The sequence below is a fragment of the Pleurodeles waltl genome, chromosome 11, assembly GCF_031143425.1.
Source record: "Pleurodeles waltl isolate 20211129_DDA chromosome 11, aPleWal1.hap1.20221129, whole genome shotgun sequence".
Lineage (NCBI taxonomy): Eukaryota > Metazoa > Chordata > Amphibia > Caudata > Salamandridae > Pleurodeles > Pleurodeles waltl.
In genome coordinates, this window is record NC_090450.1 from 567,489,488 (window position 1) to 567,514,775 (window position 25,288).

Consider the following 25,288-nt stretch of genomic DNA (forward strand, 5'->3'; position numbering starts at 1 on the left):
GTTAGAGCTATTAGCGTTGTAAAGCAAAAGAAAATGCAGTGCGATCGCGCTATGTAAAACTCAGCGCAATCGCGCTGCATGGAAATTAAACAGGTAAAGTAGTCCAGACTCCAGGCTGAAAACACAGAGCCTCCTATGTTTTTGGTACTTTCCCGGTGCTGTGTAGGTGGGTTAAACACCAGAAAAGGAATGACGTATGCACGCCTTTCACAAATGAAAGCGAGCGGATTTTAAAAGGCAAGCCCACGAACCAATGTAAGTGACTGACTGGCATAGGTGTGGTTTGAAGCCCAAAGAGAGATTACAGAATGGACGGAGCGATTTGTGCTCTCCCATAATGATGGTCCAAGTAGGATTCCTAGCAAATGTAGTTGGATGAAGGAAAAACGTGCAGGGTCGCTGGAGGGTAACATTAACGGCCCCATCCGGTGGGTGCCGTTGCCACAGAACTCCAGCCCTAGCCGCCTTCACTAGAGGAGAGGATGTTCTAGAACGCTGCCTGTGACGGTTGCAGGCCTGGGCAAAGCGAATTGCAGTTTGTTTGTTTTCTCCGCTCTGGATGGCCTCTTTAATTTTTGACTTTAAGTGATCAGATTCCCGAACCAACATGCTTGAGAGATGTTCCATGCCACGTTTGTAAGCATCATTATGCTTGCTGTAATTTTAGGTCTTGGCTTTGCCAATGCCTCTTCGTCTTGTTCGGAACCGCACGTGTCATTAACAGTGTAATTCACCGTACCTTTAAACTTCACCACTGCTCACCTACTTCTGTCCTACTATGCTTGTGTGCGCAACGTTTCTAAAAGCCGTGTCACCTTGAGCAAGATACAATACAAAATGTCGGTGGGGACAAAAAGTCCCAAGCCCTCCCTGTAACAGGCCTATTTTTCTGTAATTCACTCTGAGACCAGTTATGGGTCCTTATGAATTTTTTTACGTAAACATGGTGGATGGGAATTCCTTTTGATAGGCCCCTTGAGTGGGCGCTTCAAAACTCCCTACTGACCCAAAAGCCCGTTTGGCAATAGGAGTGGGGTCACATGGTGCTCTGGAAGGAATGGGGTGGCTTTTTTTTTGTTTTTTGTTATGGATACAAACATGTAATGTGTGTGTGATGTGTAAATGCCATATTTTCTGTGACGTGAACGTTATTCGATGGTACTTCACCTCCGAAGTGTGAAAGTCAGAGTGTACCTAGCTTGCATCCCTCACGTGACCTCCAGTTTACACACATTCATTCAGTAGTTCTATTAACCCTCTGGGCTGTCTCAGCAGCTGTGTGATTTGGGGGCACATTTCATGTATTTCTTGGCATAGTTACTGGGCTGAATGTTTGGAGCAATTGGTCTTATTTACAAGAGTATAGGGATATGGGAACGTGGCTCCATTCTGCTTCTTCCTAAACAAAATATACTTTATTAACAGAATCCAGCGAAGCAGTAAGTGTTTGGCTGTAGAAACGGAAAAGCTTTGTAAAATGCACCAGCCATCCTAGCGAACGCCTCGCTGGTTTATGCCTGGACACGTTGGCACTTATTCAATCCTTTAATTGCAGTGCTGAACCAAGTGTCTGGAGAACAGAGTCAGGAATATGAGTGGTTTATTCAGTGGCGGGGTTGTATACCCTCCCCACCATTTGTAAAAGCTTCCAGAATAAATATGTCTGCCTAGTCATCTCTTTCACTCATTCTGTCTTTCTTTCTGAATCTCTCTCGCTCTCTCTTAAGCTCTTCTAGGTCCTTCTGTCTTGCTCTGTCTGTTTCTGTGTGTGTGTGAAAATCTCTCTCTCTCTCTCTCTCTCTCTCTCTCTCTCTCTCTCTCTCTCTCTCTCTCTCTCTCTCTCTCTCTCTCTCTCTCTCTCTCTCTCTCTCTCTCTCTCTCTCTCTCTCTCTCTCTCTCTCTCTCTCTTCCCCCCCCCCTCTCCCTCTCCCTCTCCCTTCCTCCCTTGTTTCTTCTGCCTGCTTCCCCCCTTTCTCAAGATCACTCCCTTCTCATCCCCGCACACAGACGTCCCCTCCATCCGACAACCTATAATGGTTCCTCATTCAGGACAGCCAGAGGTGGTTATTGGACCCCTCAAGAAACTCGCACAATCAATCCTGGGGGCCATTTGACAGGTTTGCAAGTCCAGTTGCAACACCGATGTCATAAGTTTCTTTGCATTGAAAAAGTTCGGTGCCATTGAACCCAAAATGTGCGCACTGACCATTCAGTCAAAAGGTGGTTGACAGCAGCAAATCGATTATCTTGGCCTGGAGTCGTACAGGAAAGGTTATTTTGTGCTAAAACTACGACCGTGGAAGCTGCCAAGGATGTTCAAACGCATTTTGATATTACCATGCCAGCCCATCAACTTCTACTAACAATCCCTCTTCAAAAATAACTTTTATACTGCACGTACAGAAGCAGAGGATATTACAAAGCACATGGAGGCAAAAAAAAATAAAAATATATATATATATATATATTTTTTTTTTTCAAGACCCAGGTGTCCTCAATTTCATTAATCCAATCTACCTATTGATTGATAGAAGCCATACCTGGAGAATGTAGATCCAAACTGTGTGTCCCAAGGAATTAGTAAGAATAGAGGGTGAATTCACCTGTAGTGAGTACCAAGACTCTTTCCAAACTAACTGCCCCCATGAAACAACATAAATGCATACAATGTAGTCCTCCAAACTGCAGAGTATCTTTATGGAGCACTAGAGAAAGGGAGTGATATACTTGTCCTGGTTAAATCCAGATCAAAATGAATATCTGTAAATGCTTCCTAAACTATTTAAACTATCAAGTAATTTAGTTTCACACAGACTTAGCAACTGTTTACATTCAGCCCCGAGCGGAACACAAATGATGCATGTCCCTACAGCCGCAGTGTATCTAAGAGGCAAGGAAGATCCAGGTTTTATTGTGGCAGTCAGGAGCACCCATGATCTTTATGTTCAGGGCAATTGCTCTTCTACCACCAGAAAGAAAATTGAATCTGCAGCAAAAAAAAAAAAAAAGGATTGCAGTTTAGAAGTGAATCACAAGGTGGTGTCCAATACGTATTCAAGACCTTTCTGTGGAGTACAAAAAAGGCAGTCGCCTTGTGTGCCCCACCAGCTTACTGCAGTTTGTTGCTTTGTTGGAGTGCAGTAGACTTATCTCAATGGAGGTTTCTGGTAGTCTGAGTCCACATGGTGCACATCAATTAGGAAAGCACTTAATGGCCAAAAGTGGAAAACTAATTCTAGATAGAGCTCCCGGTTTTATTTTTTGACCATCTTATTAATATTTATCCAAATTTACTATGTGGTTTGCGAATAAGTGTAGTAAAAAATGATACATTTCCACTTTTATTTAACTGATAAACATGCACTCATACTTTGATGCTTGTCGCTTTTTAGCAAATTCAGCAGCTAAATATAGCAAAACACTACACCCACAGGTAAACAATACCCAAGAAAAGTGATAATATCAGAACTATTGAAAACTAACCCAGCGTGTTTCGCATGTGCAATAGAGGTGTGGACAGTACCTTATCTTTGATCTGCCTTTCCTGAGGTGTTTTTCTTGACATGAGACCAAAAACCAAACTTAATCCAGAGCTAAATCCTCTGATGCTAAGCTTGGCTCCGGAGATCGTAGAATTAAAATAATTAAATTAAGTTAACCGTGTATGGGTGGCATTAAGGACACATGTCCATCAATGAAGTTGTTACTAAAGGCATGTTCTTTTTGGTAGACAACCTAGTTTGAGAGAGACCGTGACTGAAAATAGACTTGGTAGCTCACAAGACACTTAAAATTTATTCCTTTACTTAGGAGACCAGTTATTACAGTATTCCTAGAAGGACTTAACAAATTGATCCACTGAAGAGACAGCTGCCACCACCATGGCACCTATAGACTAGCTTAAATGTTGCTACTTGTGAACAGACGTAGAAGTGCTCCAATAAAGAGCTGACTTATGAAGTTGCCTTTTGATTGCAGCCGATTACCTGAGTAAGCCAAGTAAGTTACAGGCTCACAATTGAAGATCATTTTGAGATGCTTCAGTTTCGTCTCTGATTCTTAGCAAGGAATATTTCCTTATTTCAATTTTGTTGCATCCATTCCGAGAGCTTGCCAGAGGGAGGGAGCCTTCAGAAAAAGATGTTTCTTTCATCACACAGTCTGGCAGAGTACTTGAGGAGGCAACGCTCAGCAGTCGTCAAGTGGGGAGCTCCATGTCAGGAGGAACTGCTGCAGCAAAACTACAGAGTTCATCAGGTGAAAGATGTAAAACTTGGATTTCTTCCTCCTTAGTTGATGCTGTAACCTGGAAGAGAGGCAAATGGGCAAAGACTAGTCTATCGTCTATTCCAAGATGGTGGCCAGTTCAGATTTCTGCCTGTGGTCCCCCATCCATGCTGATTTTTTATCCTGTGATGTAAATTCCTATTTGATTCATAAAAAGGTGGTATTACTGGGTGATGGATGATGCAATACATTTGTTCCTTTCTTTGTCATATTCATCGCCTTCTTACCACAGTTTCTGTCCCTAATTTTTGCTCTTTGCACCCTAAATTCCCTTTGCATTTTCTACTCAATATATTTACTTGTCTCTTTCCTCTTCTCTGATCTAAAGCAGAGTTTGGTGTCTTGCGTATCTACTAATGCATAATTTTCATTTTCAATCAAGAGCTGCAAGATTGGCAAGGTGGTGTTATCCTTTGTGTGTTTTTTCCTCCTACCTGGGACCCGCTTCATTGATTCACTTTATTTGTACTATTGGGTGCAGGCTGGCACTGTGGACACTGAGAGAAGTTTGGGCAATCAACAAAGAAAACTTGACATACTTCACAGCACCGAGTTTTTGACAATGGCAGACATCACAGCTTTTGATCCAAACCCTGCACCACCTAAGAGAGCTGCATAAATCAGCTAGCTGTAGGAAAGCCAGTAGGTCTCATGTTAACAGTGAGAGTGCAAAGCTGTTGGCTTTGCTAATGCTTGATTTTAAAGCATTAGTTAAGAAAAGTAAAAGGGGAAAATGTCAAAATACTGGAGGAAAAGCAAACCCATATTTTACAGTCTCTTGGAATGGTGCAGAGTTCAATATTTTCAATGTTCATGAATCACATGATTATATTATTCAAATATTCTTCACTCAGGAAAATCTGAACAAAATGTAAAATAGAGTAAGGAAGTTTAAAGGCACATGCTTATCTAGGCCTAATTAACTTTCTGATACATGGTCCAGCCATTTGGCTCTTTGCAGTAGCCCATGGAACAGAATGATGCGCCTTCAGACATATCACCGTATCTGTCATGCTAGTCTCACCTTCTGTCTTAACCATCTGAAGAGTGACTGCAGCAGCCACTCCCCACCTACTAATATGTGGAATGCAGGAGATAAAAGAAAACCAGTCCTTAAACCTTCTCTAGTCAAACCTGGCAAAAATATACCTGTTGCTGTGCTTTCCCAGACAAGCTGATAGGAATGGGGAGGGAGCAACACAGAGCGCAGGGTTGGGAGGGGGGTAGGTATTTGAGCAGAAAGAAAAAACGTACTCTCGTGTACTGCTGAATGAAAAAGAAAAAAAAAATTGTTTCATAAATGTGAGAGGTGGAATGATAATTTTCAGGCAATGAAAGGGACGGTAAAGAGGCTATGCTCCAAGTGAGGGGCAAACAAAAGAAGAGGACATTCAACCATCAAGCATGTAAATGAGTGACAATAAAGCCAACTGATAATAAGCCATGAGCAGGGTCAAGACCACCACCGTGTTTTGTATGGGCCACAAGAGACTTACGCCTACAGGAAGCTAAACTCTGTCTAGTAGGCGAGGCCTAATACGTGTGCAAGTGTTGATGTACTCCTTGGATGCCATTTAGTAGCTCAAATTAACCCTTGGTATCAGAAAGGCTAAAAGTGGCTGGTGGATGTTAATGTATTTAGATCAGTTATTAAGTGCCTTATAAACACTTAATGAATGAAATCAAGAGCACGTTCGCACTGAAACAAACTGCAAGGCTTGCTTTCCTTGGTAACGTATCTCTTGCAGATCGATGTAATGCAGTAACTTGGACAGTCAAGATTTTTGCTTGCCATGAGCTTGATGCAACTAGAGAAGCAGAAAATACGAAGAAAATCTGATTCGCTAGAGCTCCAAATTGCCCCTTGCACCCAACCTCACAAATTCGTGGAAATTGGTGTGAAGTCAATGCAGAGTATGTGAATTTATTATGTGGTCTACTTTATGCTGCAGAATGAGAAGATTACTTACTTGTAGCAGTAGTTTTGTCACTTTTAGACTTGCACGGAACCTACATAGCTTCCCCCTTGGAGCCGAAGGGGCACAAACGTGATTCTGAATATATTCTGTAACTATATCTCAGCTATGGCACAATGCCAGGAAAAACACTTTCTGAAGATGGCTTTAGGTTGCTGTCCTGCGAGACATTCCCACCATGCCAGGGGTCGATTGCTTTTATTTTTAGATAAATAATATGGATCCAAATATTGAATGGTGGGGATTTGCGCAGAAGGAGCTCCTGCGTCAGCGTTAACCTGCAAAACAATTGTTGCAGTTTAGTAATGTTTTTTTATTTCTAAAGCCGACTGTTTTATAAGGTTTCTAACGGTTATAGTCAGACTGTAAACAGTCATGAAGCACTTTGGAACAGATGGGCATGTTTTTTTGAGTTACATCTCAAAAACGGCATCTGATGCCCCCCCCCCTCCCACACACACACACACACACCCACACACACCCACACACACCCCTCGCCGCCCCCCCCCCCCCCAACACCAAATCTGCCAGTTAGAATTCTGTCCCCAGTGGTTGTGTTTGGACGCGTCATGGCGCTCGTTGTGGGGAAGAGAAAGGGGGGCATTGTGGACGATAAACCTCCGACTCTCTCTCTTGATGATGAGCAGAGGTCTTGGCCTGTCTGGAGCCCCTCTAGGGGGCCATGTGGGCTGTTAAAGTGTCACATGTTTGACGTGTGAGGGAACAGGTCCAAGGCAGTGGTGCCCTCAACCAACAAATGAAGCCCTGCCTCGCGGATTCAGCTGGTTTCTGCTTTCTTGACACTTTTTTTTCATTACAAATACTGAATGTATTTTTTTTGCCGATATTTATATGATATCAGTCTGCTGGTTGGTACCTAGTTCTGCCTCTAGGTGACCTAACTACTTTGGTGCGCCCAGTTGAACGGGCACTGGTAGACCTGGCATGAGAACAAGCTGCTTCTCTCGTGGTATAGTCGCGGATGCGCTTGGGGTTTGTGTACTAAATTCCATTACACGCAGTCAGAACACAGATGCACGTACGGTTGAGTTATTCACATTTTGGCCCGTGGTGTATTTGAGTTGAATGTTGCACAATAAAATAAGCGAGTTCTCATTAGCTATTTTTTATTTTTATTGTTCTTGGCTTGAACCATGCCTGTACAGATGACTCTTACATGCAAACTCTGCCCCTTTATGGGCGAATACTTACAAAAAATATATAATAATCTTTTCAACTTTTGCGTACCTATAGCAGGTCTTTGTCCTGCTTTGGGGAAAATACTAACTGAAACCAGCGGAACAGCATTAATCCCCAAACACAGGTCTGAAATGCAACTTGAATGTGTTAGATAGCAGGCCATAACGTTTCCTGCTACCAAATCGATCCAGTACGCACGATTTGTAACTGGATCCCTATTTCTACCAATAAGTGGTTGGATTATTAACATGTTTGGGGAAAGGGAGTGGCTGTTTTAAATAGGGGTCTGGGCATTTGATAATGTGCGTGTGAAAAAATGAGTGGGGCATTTTTGTAGGGAAAACAAGCTCCCCAACAAGAAATCCCAAATGTGGTGAGGCGGGGCGATTCTGAGTACTTCCTGTTGGACTTAGTGGTTTGTTTTTGGGCCTTGGCTCTCTCCTCGGGAATTACCTCCAGTAGGCTCTGTGTGGGTTGTCATGGCGACTGTCGGGCGGGAACCTGCTGATACAGGCCCTTTCAGCCATTTATTGTGCCCGGGTAGCCTTTGTTACAGGCTTTATTGCCAGCACTCTGGCAAACACTGCAGTTTGCACAGTTTTGTTGGGCTGAAAGGCAGCCCTTTTACATTCCAATGGCCCAGCCTGTTACATAACCATTTGCATGTGAACGGTGTTTTTGTTTAGATTTCTGGGTTAGGGTTTGAAGGAGGTAGCTTCATTTATGTTTTTGAGGGTTTTTTACGTCTGAATGCTGAGAATGTAATGCTACTCTGAACTGTTTTCCGTTTTCCCTTTTCCCTTGAAAGAAAACTAATTTAGCAGAGGGCAGGCTGCGAGGGCCTGTCTCCATACCTTTCCATTTCTAATCTGATACAGGCATTCCCTGAATACCTCCATTATGGATGAAATGCAGACCAGTAATTCAGACCTAGCAAATTGCGCCCAGGCTTGCCAACTTCCTCTTCTTTCTAAGGCACCTTTATTTTAAGAAGTCTAAACATCTCGCAGACCTCATGGGGCCCTCCCTTTACACCCCCTTGCAGAGGATGTTTTTCTGGTACTTATACCCTTTGTGATCGGCGAGCAGCTGTGTACCGACTATAAGCGAAACGTTAATATGTTTCATACTAAGCAGCTTCTCCCCACTTTTTTCACCTCAGCTCCCCCTAACCCTCCGCGCTTTTGCTTTCTCTCCCTCTCCTGTTCACCAGCTAATTTTTTCTCGCGCTTCCTTTGTTCAGGGCGTGCACAGATAGATGCATAAATGGTGCAAGAGAAAACCACTAATAATCCACGGGGGCGCCATCTTGAAGCTGGCGTTCTGCTCATTACTCCACTCCCGACCCACATTTTTTTTTTTTCATCTTCAAATTAATCCCAACCTTTAGTTTTATATTTCTTTGTATTTTTTTTTGTTTTGGGAGGAACTTGTGCTTCCATTTCTCCCTTTCCCAGGCGGTCCTCTAGCATGCGTTTCACCGATCTTATGTTTGTCACTTTGTAGCGTACCCCTACCCACTGTTCATTGACATCACCTTCCTCTACTTGCTGGAGTTGAGCTATTTGCCATTGAAAAGGCCATGCCTATGCACGTCCCATCCTCTTCTACTCCCTTCACATAGTTTTATCCACCCCTCCCGGCCTTGCTCCACTTCCTGCCCGCTCCCCATGTGCACCATGGTCTTAGCCATGTACCGCTCCCCCCTTCCTCCCTGATCCAGTCTCCTCTCCTGCCTCGTGAAGTCAATATTAAACCTCCTTAAATGTGATGCGAAGGAGATTAAAAGCACACATTCGTTTCAATGAGATGAAAGCCCTTTATTGTTGCTCTATCTTGAGCAGCAGACAGGAAATGAAGGGTCTGTAAAACAAATGAACGCCATGTTTATCACAAACCATAGAGCGGAAGTGAATCTGATTCCAATTGAGATTGTTTGACTGCTAAAAATGTTTCATTTTTCGCGGAAATACTTAACCCTACATTTGTGGCTGTGGTTCATCTTAAATAAAATATACATTGAGAAAAAAAAAGTTTCGCTTCAGTTTCTTTCGAGCATACTTTGTTTCAAAAATAGCTGCTGTGCTTGGTGTGTATTGTTGCCTCATTTGCTCACTGCATTTGCTAGTGTTCTGTATTTTCCTTGGAACACTACTAAACACACAATAACTCAAGAGAACAACCATAACTAGTCCACAAGGACAAAAAAGACGCATTTCTAGTCTACTAACTATGTAAATCTTATTTTTTGGTTCCAGGGTAGCTTGCTATTCGGCACAAAGTGCTTCAACACTTTGTCAGGGGTAGTAAGCGCCACATAAATACAATTTACAGTTAACAGTTACTTAATGGCGTACAAACCAAGTTTACTGCCTGATGGAACAAAGACCGAGGATGGGGTCCTTTATGCATTTGCATTCTTTTACAGTTTCATATCTTTAACACTTCAGACCTATAACCAGTGCTTAATATGAGATGGTGGTTCGGGTGCAAGGCACCAGCACTTATTTTTGAGGGCTGGAACTTATTTCCTGCTTCAGGCATTTACTGTGAGCAAAAGACCCGTATGGGAGAAGCAGAGGAAAAGAAAAACGAAAAAACGTCAAAGGCAGAGAGCTGCAAGAGTGAGCTGAAGAGGCAGGGAGTGGCTGTAAATGGATTAAAGAGGCCTGAGATGGCTCGCTCATATAAATGCAGCAGCTTTGGGCACCAGCACGTTTTTTATTTACAAATTAAGCACTGCCTGTAATGAGGCAGTAAGGCACTTTCAGTATACTACTAGCACGCTACATAGAACAGTTTTGGACTGTGTGTGAGCTGTATTGGCTGAACATGGATTTTGATGCTCTGCTCTCATTAGATAAAAACGTCCTACTGTGGGCACCTCATTACCAGGGAATGGGGATGGTCTGTAAGCTTTAGTCTAGTCGGAGACCAGGTCACTTAAAAGCCAGGGATAGTACACATTGAGTAATACAAAACCTGTCTACATGGGTCTTGTAAGTCTGGCCAGTTGGGGTTTGACTAACATGCTGCTTTTAGTTCTCCGTTTCAAGCAGCACTCAAAGCTGCAGGTTCTTTGGCGAGACATTGGGTGCAATTGCAGCTTAAATTAAACAACTGAATTCGGAAAGCTAGGGTTTCTGCACTGTCCCGGTTAGTAAAGGTCGCCTACCTTGAAACTTGTGTTCACCACTGACTGCACTAATATTTTATAGCAAACAATTTTGGTGAGTACACATAGTGAACTGCATTTACCATAATGCATTTGGGAGCACTGGTGCTAACATTCCAACAGTGCACTACCATGGCCTGTAGTTGGAATCCTAGTGCTGCCGACTCATTCCTTTAACCAAGAAACCAGAGGGTTGTGTTATCAAAACACAAGTGTTGAGAGGAATTCTTAGGCACTGCTTTAGAACTTAAGATTGTTTAAAAACGTATTTTTATCACTTGAAGACACTTTATATAGCCACTTGAGTTGCAATTTTTGAAAAAACTTATTTTGAATTCAGAAGTCTTCCGTTCTATAAAAAGCAAGCAAAAGGAAACGTCATCAGTTGCCGAGTGAGTAGCTTTTGGGTGCAACAAAATGGCTTCAGTTGAAGAGTTTTCTCCAGCATAGTGGAATCTGCACAACTAGTGAATTAGCCAAAAACGTAGCCCATGTTTGCAGATTGGAGCAGTATTAAACTTGCAAACACAAGTTGTGTATGCGTTTTGAAAAGTATGGGAGGACTGCATGGTTTTGCACTTGTTGTGGGCAGTTTGTGCAAATATCATGGAAATCAACAGTAAAAACCAGCCCACCAGAATATGACAGACACACGCCCTGACCTGTCCAACCAGCCCTTTGGGCTTTGCCTCATTGTCCTGTAGATCAGTCTGACCCTGCGAATGCACCACAGTGCATGCTGTTCTTTTACTTGGAGTTCCTGCAGTTTCATTGCAAGTATTGTGTTGTCTGGATTGGGTCAAGAAATGGCAATCTCAAACCCGGTAGCAGGTATTAAGCCTCCTATAATAAATGGGATTCTGTAAACTGTGTATAAATGTCAGTCTCTAATTTCTTTATAATAAGCGAGAAAAAAACACCAGAACTCTACCATTCTAAGTTATCAAAGTCATATTCTGACATCAAAATGCCTGCTGCCAGACCCAATGGCTGAGCTGAAAGGCAAGTCAGGTCACTAACTGAAGCAGCTGTTTAAAGCAACGAAAACAGAACATTGCTTTTGTTTCTTCTGCTTTGTTTTAATAACTAATGATGACAAGCACACAGAATGCATTTTTTTTTTTTTTACACTTTTTAAAATACAGAAAAGATAGACTCTTTTGCATGTTTTCTACACATACTGAGCTACTGCAGCCTTATTTGTTTGAAAGTGACTTGTATTCAATGGTTTCTAATATCTGTTTGCAACAAATATCTAACAGGATTTTGATGTGTTTAATTATGCACTGGAGTTTTTATTTCTGTTCTTTTATGTTTGCAAAGATTCTCACTCTTTCTTATAAAAGAGCTACACACAAAGGTTTTAAATGGCAATTGTGTGGCCATGTAATATATGGTATAAAAGTATCCCCTGCCGTACACGATAAGGATATTGCAAGTCACGGTGGAGTTACATAACCACCTAAAAAAAACTCAGCCTTCGGCCTTGGTCCTCTATATGGTTATAGAAACCCCCAGTGACTTTTCATATCCCTATAATGCAGGTGCATGATTGCCTTTTTATATCATATCTATTGCTTTATTTTCCGGGTATTGTAATGCGTCTTATATGTATTTTTTTTTTTTTTTTGTATTTTGTATTTATTTTTTTAAGTTTCTTGTGGGGTGCTGGGTAGCTGTGTTTTGTTTCTTTAGGTGATCCACAAATAGGGTTATAACAAGGTAGAATACTAGTCTTTGTAGGTACCGTGCAAACCATTCCACTTTTGAGATAGTCAAGTTACTTGACATGAGGCTGCCCTGAAACTAAACTCCCAGCATTCACTGGGTTATTATATGAAGGTTCACGACTTGAACAGTGCCCCAGATGATATGGAGCCATCTTGCGACCTTATTGACAACCTAAGTGCAGTTTACCACCTCCGGTAACTCCAAACTCATTGGTGTTTCTCTGTTGTCCACCAGAAATTTTGTCGTGAGATGTTGTTGTTGTTGTTTATTTAAGCCACCCGGTCCCATTTTTTTCTCAACTTTTAAGGGTGATCTCTGTTTTCACGTTTTGAAGTCTGGAGCAATACTAAATTCAGAATCACCAATCTTTTATTAAGTAGGGGTGTGTAAAATGAAAAACATATTTCGGGTGGATATTCGCCCTTTGTGAAGATGGGTGAAGTTTTGCTCCACCCAACCCCGTTCTGCACCCGGATGAGTCTGCGCCAGAAGCACGGTATTTCAGGCGGCAGGGGATTGTTTTTCACGCTGGCCCTTGGGGCCACCCTTGGCAACTGCAGGGAAGTCCAGTAGCTGGTAACTGACAGCCATGTCATCCCATTTTCCCGCTGCCTAGAAGTCCCATCCAGGGACTTCCGGTGCCCCGGAATGGAATGTATGCACAGCTTCTGATGTATGTGGCAACTAAGCTGCATATTCACTTTAGCTTATCACACATAACACCTACCCGTGCCCCTTATTTTCTCTGTGCCAGCCTATATATGCACCAGGAAGACAGCAGCTTTGAGCAATTTAATACCCGTTTCCCCTTGATACGGTTTTAGTATGTTTTCACAGCAAGGGAAGATCAAATGAGGACCCACCACTCATCAAATATCAATCCAAATACATGAACCTTTCATATATGCATCTGTCAAAGTTAAGATTGCCTGTTTTTCCAGGTGTAAGCCCTGTCTGTCATCCAGGCACAGTGAGTCAACCTCCTTAAAATGTGATGTGAGGGCTAGGTGTGATGCATGCAGCCATAACACAAGTGTAAGGGTGCCCTAAAAAAAATGAAGACACCACCCAGAAACAACCAAGGGTACATTGATCAGACTTTGCAATTTCCTGGTCTTATCAACATTGGCTGATCCTGTGAGTGCAAGAAAAGTGAATATGCCGCTTACACACAGTGCTATATGTAAACGTCCATGTGATTGGCTTCTCTTTCTTAAACAAGGTCCTCTTCTATTAGCAAGCCGTTATAGAACATAGCACAGGATTCATAAATATGTGACTGGGCTAGTCCACCATCATTAATATAAATAATTGACTTACATATGGTTTAAAAAAAATAAAAAATAAAACTCATCCTTTTTTTTGGGGGGGTGACTGTTCAACACGTTTCATTCCCTTGTTATACAGCAGCTTCTTCAGGGCCGGAGGACCAGATGAAAGAGTAAATAAAGAGTCGCTGGAATTGAGAGCAGCCAGCTTTTTTCCACATTATTATTGATAGGCTGCATTTGCCGCTTTATCCATCCTCTGTTGCACTATTGGAGATTTTCCCAAACAAGTTGTTTCTAGGTCAAACAGATCAAAAGTTACAAACACCGTTGCAATGTGTTCATGCACTGTGAAAAGTGACAGTTAACTTTTGCAAAGGGCATTCAAGTTAATTTTGGTATTTGGTTGTTACACTGCTAATAATGAGGTGAAATCTTTGTCCAGACAGTAGTACCCTGTGTAAAAATTACAAAACAATAAAGTAATATTATCTAAAAAGGTCACATTGTGCTGCCTAATGTGCTTTTTCTTGCTGCATAATTTAGTCAGTCCTGCAGCATAATTAGGTGCTTCCCTGCTGCCATAGCTCCAGCGGCCCCGAGTCTATATCTGTCCATGAGGTGTACTCCTGTATCCGCTGTAGGAGTTGCATACCGCTAGGGTACGATGAGGTAGGCACTGCTGTCGTGAAGCACCTGTATCCGGAGGTCGCAACAGCACGTCCCCGGAAGCACTGTGAACAATACATATTGGTTAAGACTACATAACAAATGACTTGCATAATCCACCCGCATGCCCTTGCATTTATAAAGGCAGCTTGTTTTGGTGGCATCACTTGTTTTTGTTCCATGTGCTCTCGCCTACAGTTCCTCGGGGTATAAAATCCCAGGTTTAGCTCACGTCCGATATCTGTTGATCGCCTCGCAGGCTGGACGTGAGAAGTAAAGGCCGTGTGAGTGTTCATGGGACCTCTGCCCTGTAAGATGAAAGCGGACAAAAGCTTCTAAAAGACATTGTTGTGTTACTCATGAGCCTATAAAGGGATATTGACGGCTGATACGTCCAGGGAACCTAATGTTCCACAGTTTCACGTACATGTCTGTTTACTGAACTTTACTGTCCTCGGAGCTCAGACCTTTATAGCGTCAACCCGGTAACCCCGGAAGTCTAAGAAGACCTAGTCTGTTGCACTCCTATGTCTTTTTCTCAACTTTTCCTTTCAGATAAAAGGTCCCTCGCTAAATGAATCGATACTCTCCTCCTTGCTAGCAGTTACCACGAAGCTTTAAATGTCTCCAGGTCATCTGCTCCATTCCTCGCCCCTCAAAGAATCGATAAAAGGATTTGTAAAGCGCATAGCTACTCAGTGCTCCAGCGCTAGGCGGAAAAGTAGCCAACAACTACAAGAGCCAGCCTACTGACAAGCCAATTGAAACAACCAGGTTTTAAGATCGTGTTTGAAGCGGTGTTCATCCTTCACTGCCCATAAACTCAAGAGACGGGCATTTCCAGCCGTGTCAGCGAGAAAGGAGTGCCACCCCATCTTTCCCTCTTGATAACAGCCCCACAGCCAGCACAGTGCCACAGGAGCCGAGGGTTCTCACGGGATGAGATGGAGATAGCCTATTGACCGAATACAGAGGGCCACCCTGAAAGAAGGCTCTCCAGTGTGAGACCTTTAAACCGTATCCTCTCTTTGATCTGCAACCAATGAAGCTCCTTACGGTGTTGGTGAATGTGTGCCAGTCTGGGAACTGTTAATAAAAGCTATGCAGCAGCATTCTGTACCAGCTGAAGTATCTTCAGCTGGTATGCTAAAAGACCCAAATACAGAGTATTGGCACTGTTGAGAAGTGAAGTAATGAGGGTATAAATAACCGTCTTCTGAGACTATTGGAAGTAGAGGCATAAATGTCTTTATAGCCCTTTAAAAAAAAAAAAAAAAAAAAAAGATCCACCACTCCTGCTGCCTGGGGGGCAAAAGAAGCTTGACTGTTAATGTAACCTCTAGATTTCACACTGTAGTAGCCGGGGCTGGCAGGGGCAAAACATGACTGGACCAACATTTGCCATCCCAGGTAGGGGGAGGTGAGCCAAATAATATCTGTTTTACTAGCCTTGCACTGTAGATTACTGTACCACATCCAGAGAAAAATGGCAGTCAAGCAGGTCTTAAGCCTGCTGAAGGCATTGGGTGAGTGTCTATCGAGAGTGTACTAACTATCAACTTCTAGTTCTTATCTAATTTTTATTTATTTTTCACGTTAAAGTGCGTTCCCGACTGGTTGCTGTTAATTATTAAATTCGATATTTAGTGAGGACTGCCTTTTCCTAACTGCAGTTGCAAGTTGGATTTCATTGCAGTCATCCATGAAAATCAGTATTCAATTTTTTTCAAGGCAATATTCATTTTTTTTTTTTTTTTTTTTTATTTTATTTTTTTACCCATTCTCTTTTGTTACTCAGTTTTCACTTGTTTTGCTCACTTACTTTTTTCAAGTTTGTGTTTGCTTAATGTGTGTAGTTGTCCAATCCCTGCGTGTCAGTATTGGCTTCTAGTTGCTTGACTGTGTTAGTCCTGGTAGTCATTACGAACTTCTGGCTGCTGTGTTATCTTATAGGTCGTCGATATTTGCTTCTTGTGTGCCAGTGTACTCTTCTTGCAAGCCTGCACTTGCTTTCACACTGTAACTGGGTTTCACTTCCTGCTTGTTGGTGTTCATTTCCTGCTTGCTGAACTCACTTATGGTCTCTTAGTTTTCACTTTTGTAATGCATAGCTCTTTCTGTGTGTCCACCTATCAGTCTGTCAGGCTACTTACAAGGGCTCACTGGAAAGACCTCTTGTGTTCCCTAGTAGAAACTTACAATGGGTTTTGTGCCAGCCCCTTGCTTACCATTGGTTGACTTTCTTCTGACTCATTTTCTTCTGACTCATTTGCTTCTTATCTAGTGACTTTCCTTCCTCTCTGGTTTTTCCCTCCCTGGGAGCACAGCTTCTTTACAATCCGCTTGATTGGATGACTGGTATCCTTTCACGGCTATCATTCAGGCAACTACCAGTTGAGTAAATTTGTTGTATTTCCCTGTGAGCCGTGTGTTTTCTTTTACATTGCATAGACCCCTCTTACCTGACCCAGGTCCATTCAGTGTTGCGCTCTTCTCCTTCTATCCCATCCATTGCTTCCCCCACTCAGCTTTTGTTATTTTTTTATTCACCTCTTTCTGCTGGCTCCTCCTTTGCTCCCATCACCCCACTCCCTTTCTCCCCCTCTCCTCAAGCTTGTACCGTTGCTCCATTGCCCACTCCCAGTTGTTTCCTCCCATCCCCCCCCCCCCTAACTGCTCCTTCCCCCACCCCTTGCAGTCCCTAAAACTATTGGTTTTAGGTCGAGCGCGCAAGCACCTTGGCCTGTTGTAAATCTTGTGGGCTTTTAACCACGCCCACCCCTCACTTTCACTCATTTGTGGGCTTGCATTTCAAAAATCCTGTGTTACCATTGGTAAATGCTTTATGTTTGTCCCTCCTTGGGGCCCTTTTGTTAGCACTGTGCACACCAACCCTGTTACATAGATAATTGCACATTTACCGTTACTTTTGACAGCGAGCGAACTTCTTTTTCCCTTTGTTTCTCTCCTTCGTGCTCATGGCGGCCATGGCGCTTTGAATCGGCTCACTTATGTCAACTGTTTTACTTTTCAGTTTCAATTTATGTGACAAGAAACATATAGATAGGAATTTACTACGCCAAAAGCTCGAACTCAAGCAAACGCAAGACCCATTGGATTTTAAATGCTTGGTTTCTGTTTTTGTCAGCTGCAAGGGTGCTCCATTTTTTGTTATTTGTTTTAAAAGCATCTTTTTCACACAAGTGTGTGTGTTGTGTGTTTTTTTTTTTTTTTTTTTTTTTTTTTTTTTTTTTTTTAAACCTAACTCTTCGTCCAACATCTTTCAGCAGGAACATGAAAAAAATTAAATGAAATAGTCCTACTGTGGACAATCATGCTTGCCTATACGTACGGAATAATGTGGCTGCCAGGCGTGTCATGTTTTCTTTGTGGGGGTGTTTTGTGGATACTCGAAAGAAATGACAAAGACAAAAGGCAAAATTTAAAAAAACTGGACCTCGCGGAATTGCTAATGCTTCTTTTTGAAGCATTCTGTCTGTTAGCCTAAAGTCAAGCTCGGCACGCAGAGAACGAAATGTGGGCAACCATGCCACATAACCACTTCCAGACCGCAATCCATGGAATGTCTCCATTTCTTCCCGTGTACTCTGAGCCATAAGGTCGTTCAGTGCAGAACATTTGGATTTGCTGAGAATGTGCAAAGCATTACATATGTTTTTGTTTTTTTTGTTTCCCCACTCTTCCCCCCCCCTCCCCACCCAACCCTATTCGGATTTGGTATACGGAGGCCTGGTCTGGCTGTATGATTTGAGAGCAGGCCAGCCCCAGCACTCGTCCAGGCCTCAGGTGAAGGGAAAATGGCGGCATTTCTAGTAATGGATAAGAAGACTGTGGCTGACATCTGTAAATGGTGACCATAGGACAGTTTCTAAACTCTCGGCCGCTTTCTTGTGTTATATATATATATATTTTTTTTTCTCCATTTTTGCCCTTAAAAATAACTCTAAAGTCGGATTTTTCTGCAGCTGTTTTCTACAATAGCTTTGGTTCCGCCTTTCAAACCTCTAAATCGCAGAGTGGAAAAGATTTTGTATCTAGAATACACATTTTTTTCATGTTATGTTGCATTTTTCTTTTTTTATAGACTTTTCTTGTGACCCATAGCAGAAGCAGTCGTCCAGCTGGAACTGTTGTGCTCTATTGTCTAAGCTCTACATGTGGATATGTATCTCTCAAGCTGGTGTTATGCTGAAGGGCCAGAACTGGCCTCGTTGCTTGTTCTGCAGCTTTTTTGCATACATTTGATGCTCTGCAGGTTTTAGTATGTGTTTTCCCTACCCCACTCTTGAGTAAGCAAGGCGAGGGGCATCCTGCCATATTTTACAAGGCCAATGCACCAGTCACATTCTGTTGGGATTGCCTTAGGATGTTGGATATTTGATGCCGGACAGATAAATCTGATCCTATCTCGGACCCCTCCCACCCCCACAGGACTCATGAAAAGAGTTCCTGTAGGATACAAATATAACTTTAAACAGCAAAGGTGCAGTCGAAGTGGATCACTGCTGCCACGGGAGACATTAGCTTGAGGGGTCTCCGACTCGTCCTTCCCCCTGCCCATCACACAGACTCCCGCCCTGACCAGCATCCGTGGGTGGGCGCTCAGTGAGATCCTTTTACTGCTGACTTGGGTATCCTAGAGAAAATGGCTTGCATTGTTGCCTCTTAGGGTCTCTTTCTGTGATTCAAAGATTGGCTGAAGGAAAAAGAGGATTTAGATGGGAGTCGCCTTTAGTTTATAACCAGTGTGTGTTTAAAAGACTCTTAATCTGACACGTGACCCGTACCACTGAATTAGTTAAGTAGTCCGCGTTCCCCAGTTTCATACACTAGCCATTTAAAAAAATATATATATACTTTGTTCAAATGCATTTCAGATCATGTTCAGGTAACTGACACATGTTGTCTCATAGAGACTGCATTAGTTCTCATTTTTGCATCAACATGAGCCCATCTCCTGTTCCAATGTAAGAGTCGAGCACGATTTTTCACAATGGTCTGTTTAACAAAATTTAATCCAGCTCCAGACAGTCTATCGAAATGCAGTCAGTTCACCAAAATGCTTAAATTGGTGCAAATGGCAGTATGTGACTTCCGAAGCTCAGTGACAACACGTGATGTGGCCATGCAGTATTAAGGTTTTGGTGACAGATTTTTATCATAAATAACCACTATTAAAATTAAGTTTTTCTATTGATTGAGCGATCCTATGCACACAAGCTCATAAAGTATCAAAAGCCAATGGCATCCCTAGGTATCCAATGTTTTTTAGTGCATTCCCAGGGCTATCGATCAATACAGGTAGATTGCAGCCGAAAATGCCCCCCTCCGCCCCCCCCCCCCCCTCTTTGAAACGGGGATATTTTTTTCGTTTTGCAGCATAATCTGTTCTAGATTCACTTCCTCTGGATTTTTCTGGCAGTTGATTAGGTCAACAATTCCTCAAATATTCATCCTTGTCGAAAAAAAATATATGGTCAAGTTGGATGTCGACCTGAAATATGTATAAACTTTTGTAAGACCTTAAGGCATATGTAAGACCTTAAGTCTTGTTAACTAACTCAAGTATTTCGTATAGATTTAATGATCCTTGCTAAGGTGGGTCATTCGGAAATCTGTTAGAAGCAGGCACGCACAGTAGCCCACTAAGCTACCATTCAGGCAGCATAGAACATGAGAGATGATATTAAGTTGGTAGCATGCAGCTGATCAGCTCCTTCCATCCCCTTCACATCATTGCTGCCTTCAGCTTGAGGCCTGTTGTGGATTTCTCTTAGATGTTCGTGCAGTGAATCTATCCAAGCCGTTTTTTTTTTTGTTTTTAATGTTGGCCTGTGTCTCTCTTGACCTTCGTTCATTGCGCAAGGCTTGTAAATGTATTTATGGATTTGCACAGGAAAGTTTTATTGTTCCCAGCGATCCACTCTCTCCTGCAATGATAGTGTAAAAATCGAAGAACATTCATCGAAAGTTTATTGGGTCACTTGTCAAAGGCTGTGGCAAGTGAAAAGGACAGTGCCAGTGAAATAGATTCAACTGTTTTTTTTTTTTTTTTTTTTTTTTAAGCTACTTAAAGCGCAAACATATGGCTGGTGCTATTCGCAATATGTTGTAGAGAACACTGCACATAGGTGACGTTTTTTGGCAGTGCTTAATTTATATTGAAGAAATGCAGGGGCTCAGGGTTTTCTGAAGAGCCTGCTCTGTTGCAGTCTCATGCTGGGGTTGCCACATACCAAGGATGCTTGATCTTGATTCTAGCTCATGGGGTCTTTCTTCCATCACTCTACCCTTCCTGACACTTTATCCTAATCTTACTGGTTCTTTTCATGTCTACTTTCTATCTATGTCACTGTTTTCTTACCTCTTCCTTTCTTTCTACGCGCCGCCTTTCTCTCCTTCGCTTTCTTTGTCCCTCACTTTGGGTCAAGGTCAGTTGATGAAAATTAAGTCCCAAAAATGACTGCCGTGCACGTCACTTGCAACCAAAGGCACATATTTCGTTCTACTGTGGTAATGTTGTGAAGGTGTTGGAGTGTGACCCACGTTGTCCAGCTATTTCTGTGTTTTGAAAGGTTCATGAGTCTGCGCATGCTCTCCAGAGAGGTTTAGGAAAGGGCATGGCAGTTGGGGTGACGTCATATGGTCAGTTGCTTCATCAAAAATCCTGGGGTGGCGTGGGTGACATCACACGTCCTTTGACATCATCACTCCCATAGCCCCCTCCCCCCCCCCCCCCCCCCCACCCACCCACCGATGACTTTGTGTGGAGCCGGGGGCTGTTAGGAGAATAGCCAGGAGTGTCGGCAACAGAGCATAAACCAATCCCAGGAGGAGCTGCTGAGCGCGAGCAGTGCGCCGTGTGACGTGGGGGGAGCTGGCGCGGCGGAGGCGTGGCCGCACTTTGTACCAGGTGTTCTATAAAGTAGAGACTGGGACACGAGGCGCATTCCTGAACCGCTGCCCAGCCGCTTGTGCCCTCGCTCTCCGCCTTGTAACAGAAGGGTTAAGTGCCCTACACAGAGCCGCACATCACTGCCTTCATCTCGAAGAAAAGAGCCTTTGTGTACAAAACCCCACCAGCAGGGAATTATAAAGTTTGCTTTGTGGCTGACGCTCTTACATCTACAAGCATTCGCCACAGTTCCACATCAGTCGCGCATCACTTTGCATTGCTTTATTTTTGTGACTGTTTTTTTTTTTTTTTTTGCATTGAGAGTGACAGCCCATTAATGAAAGTCCCCCCCTCCCTTCTACTTCCCTGGAACATTCTGTGCAGCGATTGGTCTAACAAGCCTTCCCTGTGCCCTCTTCCCTCTATAATCAGTAACCTGTCTTTAAAGTGTTTTCAACAACAGGAATGTGTGCTATAACAACTAGCCCTCTGTCCTATGTTTCATCCGCTAACTTGCAGAGCCAGCCTAGGAAGGACAGGCAAATCTAATGGCGGGAGGGGGTGGATGGCACGCTATTATTAATTTCATTGATGCGCCCTGGATTTTACCTTCCCAGACCAATATGGCGCATGCCATTCGAAGCCGGGCTCTGAGTGAAATAGGGGAGGTGCAGCGATTTACAAAAGCTCTCTTGAGGGTTTGGGTCTGCTGAGCTCACTTTTAGGTGTATAGAGGGATAAGATGGGGTCACTTATTGTCCCAGGTTTGAAAATCTGTTTTCACCTTTCTGTGATTTCCACTTGACCATTTACAATAGTTCAATTTCATTGTGAACATTTCCAAAACATTCTACTTGCATTATTTAGTTTTATGAGCTTTAGAATGTATGTTCAGTATTAAATAAGCCATATTTCATACAAATCACGATTTCAATATATAACTGGATCTGCTAGAATTTGCCACAGCCGTTGCCATATGTCCAAGGTCAGTGTGCTACAAATGTAACTAGATTGTCAAACCTGGATCCAGATAAGTTCCCTACCAGATTTTTAGAATAGCCACATACAAGATATATATATAAATGTAATGAAAATAATTGACATAGTGAAATTATGAAACTCGGACATGTATCCCGCCGTCATTACTCAAGGACCTATGTTGCGCAGCTCTGAGCTAAACCGAGCAGAGGCAGTTTGTAACCCATCGCCACATACGCTGTGAGCCAGAGACTGGCACAGAAACACTTTATGCCGCAGTTGAACACTCGGGGGTGTTTCCAGTCCACTTGATGGCGTAAGAGGTTTTTAAATGAAAGTGAATTGCTGCTCCTCTTTGTACGTTTGTGAAGATACGAATTTGTGCGCTGGTGAAAATGTTGGTATGCTGAACTTAGTCAAGGGCCTAACGATCTGTGCTATGTTGCTGCGCATGGCTGCCTGCATTGCTGCGCAGAGGCCACAGGCTGATGCTTTATTTGGGGCAAGTGGCACCAGTGCTGTTGAGTTAAACTGCCCCTTTCCTTACCGGGCATGCAAACAGCCTGGTTCCCAGCCCCAGCCTGGCCTTTGGATCTTAACAGCCTTTGCATCCCCCGCATCTGAACGCTCTTGCTCGCTCTGCACCAGTAATAATGTAATCCTGGCTACTGCTCCATGCGCTTGCACTCACACATGCATTGCTAACAATAAAATGTGCTTTTGCCTCTTTTTTTCTCTCTTTTCATTCCTCCAGTTTCACCTAAAGCCAAGGTTGAAGTAGAGTCGTATTCTGCGCACCATGGCGATTTACTCCAGTTGCGCTGCAGGCTTCGGGATGATGTGCACAGCATCAACTGGGAGAAAGATGGGGTTCAGCTGGCGGAGACCAACAGGACGCGCATCACTGGGGCAGAGGTTGAGGTCAGGGATGCGGTGCAGGAGGACTCGGGGCTGTATGCCTGCATGACCCACAGGCCCTCGGGGACCGAGACCACCTTCTTCGCTGTTAACGTCTCAGGTTTGTAGCTTGCTTTGGACCTGGGCGCTTTGGAGAACGCCCCTAGGATCGCCGTGATGGCTGCAGGAGTCACTGTGGTCAGACCAAGACTTGTCTTTCCATCAGGGAATGAATGTGTCTGTAGACTGTCTATTATTGATGTCTGTGGTGGAAACCTAGAATGTGGGAGGAGAACATAACTCCAGGCTCAGGCCGCCTGCCCACTTAGTTTCTGCTCTTTCCAGGAAACCTGCTTGGTTTCCCTCCTCTTGGCAAAGGAGCAGGAACACAGTGCTACCAAAGTCGCTTCCAACAGCCCTGGACACCACTGAATTACTGTTTTGCATTCTTTCTGATCTTCAGTGTGAAACTGTCCGAGTTGCTTTAATGCAAGCCAGTCACTTCTTACTCTAGCACATAAGGAGATGAATAACACAGCTTGCTACCAGTAACAAAAATTGCACAGTGCTAGAAGTTGAATGTTTGTTCCCTATCACAAACAACTGCCCCTCAACACCTAACCTCTCTGTCCTTTTGTGCTCGCCTCACCTTACTATTTGAGTGCCAATTTTCTGTTCTCAGTGCCAATACTCTCCTCTTTACTGATCTCTCCTGAAGACGCAGCCTTTCTACTTTCACCAACCATTGGAAATCGCTCCTCTTCATTACTATGTATTGACCCACTGTAACACTGCCTTACTCCTCACCCCATCACTGCTCGTAGCATGACAGGATAGCTTTCTTTAGATGTGTTGCCCTCTCCTAAACTAGCCTTGCCACCCCCCTGTCCAGTACTAATAACTGCTCCAGATGTTAGGAGCGATCTTGTAAACACATCCAGTCTTTACATGGTGGAATTTCTCACACAGAGGTAAAGACGTGAATTCCTCTTCTGTGTGGGCTTCTTTTAATTGTGCGTTAATGTGTAGTCTATACTCCAAGGATGACTGTATGGGGACCTGAACTTCCCTGGAACCGTAGCTCCTTGATCTGAAGTTCCCTGGAACCCTAGCTCCTTGATCTGAACTTCCCTGGCACCCCAGCCCCTCTCGCGGGTTCTGCAGCCTTTCTCTGCTCTTGTACGGAAGTGACATCACGTGCCCTTTGAACTCTACTTTCAATCACAGATACGTACTTGCACATACACAAAAATTCACACATGCATACACTGTCTCTCACATAAACACGTTCTCAACCGCAAGCGCGCACACAACATAAACTTTAAAGCATTTTTACTTACATCAGCTGCCATGGAAGGGCTTATTCCAGCTAATTGTACTCCATTTGTATTTCTCTAATAGTGAATAATATATTATTATTCACTATTAGAGTATTAAAAAATTAACAGAAAACAAAGTATGTAGTCCCCGCTGACGTCCTTAAGGACGAGCTGTCACTGTTCCTGACACTGAATTTGCCACCTCTGAGGCCAGGGGTCTCAAAAGCAGCGCCAGGTGTTGCGAAGGGAAAGGCAGGGGTCGCATCTGTGCTCCCTGTCGATCCCTAAATGAAGTCCATGGGTACTCTCCCTTTAAATATTCTCCAGTAGTGGTGGGAAGTGCAGGTACACAATTAAAGAAGTGCATGCAGGTACTCGGTGACATTACCTGGCCATTCAACACACTGGGCATGTGCCATCGGGTTTTTGAAACCGTGTGGCAGGTGGGGTCTTAAAAGGTTGGTGTCCACTACCCAGAAGTCTTTGTGGGTTTGTGTCCACGGGCCTTCATGCGCCATGCGGCGCAGGGTACATCGTCAAACCTTTGGGACAATGGCACACCTCATGACGACTCAGTTTAGAATTATTCTAAAATATCGAGCTGTTTACACTTTAGGAAAAAAAGAGCAGTGAGCGTCGCTCCCGCAATTTTAACGTTCAATGGCGTTGAAATTATTAAGGGATTTTTTTTTAGTTCGGTTTTATTTCGTCTTTTTGTTTTTTAATAGAATGCGCCTATGAATGTTGGGCAGTGGTGTAACAAAGGCCCCTGCAGCCCCCGCGGGGAGTGGGGTAGATCTTCTCTCCCCCCCCCCCCCCCTCACACCCACCCACCCCTCTAGCAGAGTACCCTGTGTAGGGACGGCAGGCTC

General features: G+C 43.5%; 1 protein-coding gene across 4 annotated transcripts in view; it reads left to right on the forward strand.

Annotated features, from left to right (window-relative positions):
- FGFR1 (fibroblast growth factor receptor 1) overlaps positions 1–25,288 on the forward strand; it is a 185,599-nt gene that overhangs the window by 33,376 nt on the left and 126,935 nt on the right. For 3 of the 4 annotated variants that reach the window (XM_069214012.1, XM_069214013.1, XM_069214014.1), the window contains exon 3: positions 22,955–23,218. The exons of the other annotated variant lie outside the window; for it this stretch is intronic. In XM_069214012.1, coding sequence (XP_069070113.1) covers positions 22,955–23,218 — 264 coding nt within the window. The remainder of the gene's footprint in view (positions 1–22,954; positions 23,219–25,288) is intronic. 4 annotated transcript variants of the gene reach the window in all.